The sequence below is a fragment of the Triticum dicoccoides genome, chromosome 5B (genome assembly GCF_002162155.2).
Source record: "Triticum dicoccoides isolate Atlit2015 ecotype Zavitan chromosome 5B, WEW_v2.0, whole genome shotgun sequence".
NCBI lineage: Eukaryota > Viridiplantae > Streptophyta > Magnoliopsida > Poales > Poaceae > Triticum > Triticum dicoccoides.
Genome location: NC_041389.1, coordinates 716,727,544 through 716,734,108, shown reverse-complemented (window position 1 = coordinate 716,734,108; position 6,565 = coordinate 716,727,544). Strand labels below are relative to the sequence as shown.

Genomic DNA, 6,565 nt, shown 5'->3' with positions numbered 1-6,565 from the left:
GGCGCGACTGAGCCGTTTTTTCGGCGCCGGCGCGAAAAAATCGCCTGGGGAGGCCTTCGTGGGGGCGCGGCTGGAGATGCCCTAAGGAGGAAGAAAGGGGATCGGGAGGAAAGAGTGCCGCCGCCAGCCTATTACTTTATCCGCACCTCTCGCAGGAGGGCTCGAGTCCTACTTAACCCTACGCGCTATCACCCAAGTGTGGGCCAGAAACTTGCTGTTGGGCTTGGCTTCACGTCTTGGTCGTTCTCGTCCATCCGTAGTGGTGGCTGCAGGAGGGGCCAGGGTGGCAGGGACTGTAACACTCTACCTCCAGATGGACGAGGAGGGCGCGCCGCGCGACGGATTCACCTTCGAGAGCGCGCCCCGGGCCTGCGCTGGCGCCCGGTCCGCCGAGCTCGGTCGGGCCGTGCACCGCGACGCCCTGAGCGCCGGCCTCGCCGCCGTCGTCTCCGTGTGCGACGCCCTCGTTGAGATGTATGCTCAGTGCGGCGACATGGAGAGTGCTCGTAAGGTGTTTGACGCAATGCCGTCTCGTGGAACGTCATGCTCGCTGGTTTGCTGGGGCACAGTGGTCTGTCACCGCAAGCAACGGAGGTCTGGAGAAGGATGCTCGGAGAAGGGCACAAGCCTGACTCCGTCGTGCTGTCGACGATGCTCTGCCATCACCCTGATGATGGCAAACAGGGACCGGAGGTTCATGCCTGGGTGATCCGCCATGGGCTCGACACAGCGTTGTCAGTGGCAAACTCTCTGATTGGAATGTACTCCAGAAAGAATGAGCTAGGCCACGCCCTGTCCGTGTTCGAGTCGATGCCGGTCAGGGACCTGGCCTCGTGGAATGCTATAATCTCTGGGCACAGCCAAGACTTCAGAGTTCTCATGATGTTCCGCCGCATGGTGGACTCCGGAGTGCGGACGGATGAGACCACATTTGCTGCGGTGCTCTTTGCGTGCGACAATCTAGGGTTGGTGGAGGGCGGCATGAGGCTGTTCTCTGAGATGGAGAACAAATACAGAATTCAGCCTACTGTACAGCACTGTACCTCTGGTGAACATGCTAGGCAAAGCTGGGATGGTGGATGAGGCTTATGAGTTCATGTCGAAGCGGGCGCGTCTCGGCAGCGCCAACAGTCTTGAGGGCGCTGCTGCATGCTAGCTCAGTACACGGCAACATCAAGATAGGAGAAATCGCCGCGAAGAAGCTGTTCGACCTGGAGCCAGACAATGCGCACAATTTCTTCACTCGGATGAAGATGTACGGAAACACGGGTAGGTTGGAAGACCTCGAGAAGGTGAAGAAGATGATGAGGGATAAAGGGCTTTAACGTTTGGCCTGTTGGATCATCACTGATCACAACTTCTGTATAAAGTATAAAGCTCCAGCATCTTCTTTGCTGCCCAAGTAGTGGTGATTTCTTACCAGTTTGGCCCTGCACATAGTATTATTAACATACATTAGGATGCAAATGTTTTTACAGTAAAGGATCAGTAGGACAGGGGGATTCTGATGTTTATCCCGGTTTCAAACAGAGTCATGTTTCACGGCGCAAAGTATTCAGTATTTATTTTGTGCGGAAAACAGATCCTGCTCATCAAATACCTGATGCTGTGAGAACTGAATAGATCTTTTGGTACAAAACTACAAGTTGCTTCTTAGGGAATGCAAGCTTTTTGTCCAGGAACAACAAGGATCAAATGATGAATGAATGAATGAATGAAAGGAGAAGAGCTCGGTCACTAATTTGAACAAGGGGGTGATATTTTTGTTGCCCATGGACACAGACGCCTCTCTGAATCTGCAAATGGTGTGGCAGCAATTTTATCGTGTCTGTATTTAGCACTTAGCACTGGGTTTAAAGCATATCGATCTCTGCTTGAGACCTTTGGGAGGCAGGGCAAAGGCAGAGCTTCGGAGGATTGCTTTCCCCTGCAGACACCAACCCGGAGTTGACTCCAGACGTCTGCTTCGCGCCTACGTCGACGGTTGGAAACTCACTCCATCGATCTTCAGAACCCTCTGGTATGCAGGGGACCACTGTTCTATTCAGGGCGTAATCTACAACGTGGTAGCTGCTTGTGACCTTTGGCAGGGAAGGTTGTACAAAGCTTGAGAGGATCTGGTTCTCGGCACCGTCGCTGCTCGAGCACTGTCTGGCTGCTGCTGTTGTGGCGAATTTGGAACCACCGTCATGTTCCGTGCAACCGCCTCCTCACAGACGCTGCCACGAATGCATGGCCTGGTCTTTCAGGCTAAGAAGCCAGACTTAATTGATCATGGAAAGATTTGGGAAGCACTGACGAAAGTTTCAGAAGATTTGGGAAGCAGCCCGAGCCTGCATGTTTGTGCAGTTCCGGACCAGGTCACTATACTGTACATTATTAAAAGTTACTGCAAATCTTATACTCCCTCCGTCCGGAAATACTTGTCGGGGAAATAGATAAAAATAAATGTATCTAAAACTTAAATACGTCTAGATACATCCATCTCTGCGACAAGTATTTTCGAACGGAGGGAGTACAAGACAGCCACACAACTTTACTATGTTACTCCACTAGATTATTTAATATGGATAAGTAAACGAAGAACCGGCAGAAAACATTGAAATTTAAAACTTGGACACAATCTAGTGCATATTGTAGTGGTACAACACTAGGGATAATATTCTATCATATAGTACCCTGACATGAACTAAATTTTGCAGCATCTGATCGAATCTATTATGGATAAATTGTAGGAATCCAACACTTTTCTCCTAGTAGAAGAAATATAAATGCTATTTTAGCTGCACATAGAGTCTATGCTGCGTTTAATGTCATTCGCAATGTTCTTAGCATCCATGGCAATACCGGCCAATCCCCTTCTCCCTAACCCGGCACAATAGAGCCCATTTGCCCCTTTCCAATGATTAGGGAATTGCTTCTTGGGCACGCCGTCGCTATTAAGCATGTCCTCATCATTCTGCACTTGCAAATCTTACTTGATTTAGAACATATAACAAGTCTTGCATCTACAGAAGTTACAGTGAACGAAATTCAAATCTCATACCTTGAGCCACAGATTTGTTGTGCTTTTGTATCCGGTTGCAAACACAATGGCATCAAAGGAGGCTTCCTTCCCACCTTCAAATTCAATTGTTTTTCCTTTGATCTTAGTAATCCTTCCATTAACCTACAGCAGGTTAAAAACTATAACTTGTCATACATGAAACTAAATTTCTTATACTATGTATGTTTTGACCGAGGATATGCTCACTTTAATTTTGTCTTTCTTGATTAACCCTATGGTGCCAACATCAATCACTGCGGATCGACCAGTTTCCGACTTCAGGACAAATGGACCCTTTTCTGGTCTTGTGATGCCATGCCTAGAGAGGTCCCCGAATACAAAATTTGCCATCGTCAAAAGGAGATCATCTATCATCTTTAGTGGAAGATAATGGACTAGTGTCATCCCTAGTCGGATTAATTCCTTTGTCATTACATGAATCTGCAACCACAAAAGGGTCACCATCTTTGCAATATGCAAGATAAAATAAGATCTATAAAAGAGTTTCGCAGTTAGTCACATATAGTATACATACCGGACTTCGTATAACTATAGAAGTATTGGCACCATGAGAAGCAAGGTCGTAGGCGATCTCCATCCCAGAGTTACCAGATCCGATGACCAACACATTCCTACCGGAGTAGTCAATGCCTGACTTGTAACATGATGAGTGGATGGCCTCACCCGGGAAGTTTTCCAGGCCAGAGAGCACTGGAATATTCTTAACACTATTCTCACCACTTGCCACAACAAGAAACTTCGCCCTGTAATTAACTATTGTGCACTTTGACATGTCGCGCGCCATGATGGACCAATATTTTCCATTGAAGTCATATGTGGATGACTCAACAATAGTGAGATACCTCGGATGGATAGTGAAACACTCAATGTAGTCATCCACGTACTTGATGAAAGTGTTCTTTGGTATGTATGTTGGGGTATCTGCTGGGTACGGCATGTGTGGCAACTCACAAAATTCCCTTGCTAGATGTAGCTTCAAACGGTCATATGTGCGGTTGCGCCATAGTGATGCGCTGCAATTCTCACGCTCAACGATGACATAGGGGATGGAGAATTGGCTAAGGCATGCTGAAGTTGCGAGGCCTGCAGGCCCTGCGCCAACAATCAAAACTACGACCTCCTCCATCACTACAACAACAGAGCCTATGAATGTGCGAGATTCATGATGTTCCGTCGCATGGAGCTCCACCCCTTGGCTGGCCACCACTAGTGGGCCCTTTCAGAAAGGGGCTCTTATCCTTCCATGTCATCCTCTTGATCTTTTGGGAAAAGCCCCAAAAATGGCTTTCCAAAAAGCATCTAAATAGTGTTTTCCATCATTGATGAAAACATTTGCCCGCGACTGTTTAATCTGAAAATATTTGTGAAGGTCCAGATCCAATACCCCCTATAAAAATTCTGGATGTGTTCCAAAACATTTTTTATTAATGATTTTCATCAGCAAAAAGCAACCAACGCATTCTCGGCAGCTCTAGAAACATTTCTGGGTTTTTTCTCTGGAAAAATTCCATAAGTTTCCAGAACAAATTGGCACCCTCCAAAAAGTTCCAGGCGCATGCCAAAACCTTTTTGGCTCAATGGTTTACTCCGAAACAACTTTTTGGTTTTACCGAAACTTTTTCGGTGTTTTCTTCGGAACTTTTCTGTTGTGTCCGAAACTTTTTCGACGAGTTTCTCTCAGACCCTGTCTAGTATTTAGTAGATAGATGACCCTTAAGCGTGTGACCCTGTAGGTTTAGTGAAGTATAGACATGACCGAAAAAATCCGGAAATTCATGCAACTCGTGCTGTAGGTATTTTTTCGCATGCGCGACTCGCGCTCTCCCGATCCAATCTCCTACACGCATGCCGTTGCTTTGTTCCCGTGATTCTGCTGTTGCATGCGTTCATCTCTAGCTACAGGAGCTTCACATCCAGCTGCTGTGTGGAATCCAGTGTTTCAGCGCTGTGTGTTGGATCCCATCGGACTTGGTCCCGATCGATCCAGCCGCTCGCTGCTGGTCTTCCTACTCCAAGGTCTTCTCCTGTTGCTCGCCCCATCTGCGTCGTTGCTCTTCCGGCCGCCCGTCGCCCCTCCGTCCGCGGCCGCCCGGCGCCCTCCTGCTTTGGCCGCCCGACGCCCTTCCGTCCGCGGCTGCCCGGCTCCCCTCCGGCCTCGTCCGCCCGGCGCCCCTTCGTCCGCGGCTGCCCGGCGTCCCTCCGACTTTGGCTGCTAGCCACCGCCGTCCCCTTTCACTCGTCGCTGCCGGCGGCCCATCCTGCCCCGCTCGTGGCCCCCGCCCGAGCTGGTGGTCCTGACGCCGGTCATCGTCTTCACCCACCAGTCGCGAAGTCCGGATGATCGAGGCCCCCTGCTGCTCTAGGTTCGACCTCTGCCGTGGGCTTTTTGTCTCCCTGGTCAGGTCGCTGCCACTGTTTTCTGCCTGATTGACTTTCGTCTGCGTGGATTGATTATATATATTAAAAAAAGAAGACAGAAGAGGAGCATCATGTCTTCGACATCATTGGGCTATGTCGCTGTTCTACGCTGTCCGGTGATTTTTAATGATGCTAATTATGCTGAGTTTGCTTTCTTTATGTGCATTCACATGCGTGGCTTTCATTTATGGGAAGTTTTTTCTGACGAGGTTCCCTGTCCTCAGCGTCCAGTTCCTCATGTGGCTCCTATCCCACCGCCACCTCCACCGGCTCTTGGCGCAGATGCTTCTGATGATGATAGGGCTGCAGCCCGGGTTGCTGTTGACGATGCGGTCGCTGCTTATGACCAGCAGGTCGCGGTTTATTCGGATGCTCTTTCCATTTATCATGATGATCTGACTGCTTATACTCAGTGGTGTGATGATGATGTTCGTGTTACGGCTATCCTCACTTCCAGTGTTTTACCACAGTTTGCATCTGAGTTTATGGGCCTCGGTACTGTGTTTGAGATGTGGACTCGTCTTCGTCAGCGCTATCAGCCCTCTGGTGATGCTCTCTACTTGTCTGTGGTACGTCAGGAGCATGCTCTTCAACAGGGAGACTCCACTATTGATGAGTTCTACACTCAAAAAGTTCTGCTATCTGGCGCCAGCTTGACTCCCTTCGCACTATTGTTTGTGGCACTTGCGCGTGTTGCCAGACTGTGAGGTCCGACTTGGAGTTTCAGCATGTCTATGAGTTTCTGTTGCGGCTCCGTGGGGAGTTTGAGCCTCGACGTGCTCAGTTGTTTGCTCACGGTCGCGTTCCTATTTCTGAGGTACTTGCTGAGCTTCGTGCTGAGGAAACTCGCCTCCGTGGTGCTGGGTTGCTTCAGGTTCCCTTTGTGCTTGCTGCTCGAACTGCTGCTCCACCAGTGATTTCTCGCTCCAATGCTCCACCGCTACTGCCCACTCCTGGTAGGGAGGGCCGCTCTCATGAGGGTCGCTCTCGTCCTCGTACTCATTGCGACTACTGCAACAGGGATGGTCACCCCGAGTCTGACTGCTTCAAGAAGAAGCGTGATATGCATAACAGGGAGTG

The 6,565-nt window shown here is 49.5% G+C and overlaps 1 protein-coding gene across 1 annotated transcript; it reads right to left on the bottom strand.

Moving 5' to 3' along the window:
* Nucleotides 1–2,592: 2,592 nt before the first annotated feature.
* Nucleotides 2,593–4,225, bottom strand: LOC119306843 (probable indole-3-pyruvate monooxygenase YUCCA10). Its single transcript, XM_037582962.1, has 4 exons — nucleotides 3,582–4,225; nucleotides 3,254–3,487; nucleotides 3,047–3,169; nucleotides 2,593–2,959 (listed from the first exon to the last, which is right to left on the bottom strand). Exons 1-4 carry the CDS (start codon nucleotides 4,191–4,193, stop codon nucleotides 2,780–2,782), a joined length of 1,149 nt encoding a protein of 382 aa, XP_037438859.1. The 5' UTR covers nucleotides 4,194–4,225; the 3' UTR covers nucleotides 2,593–2,779.
* Between the last annotated feature and the right edge of the window lie 2,340 nt (nucleotides 4,226–6,565).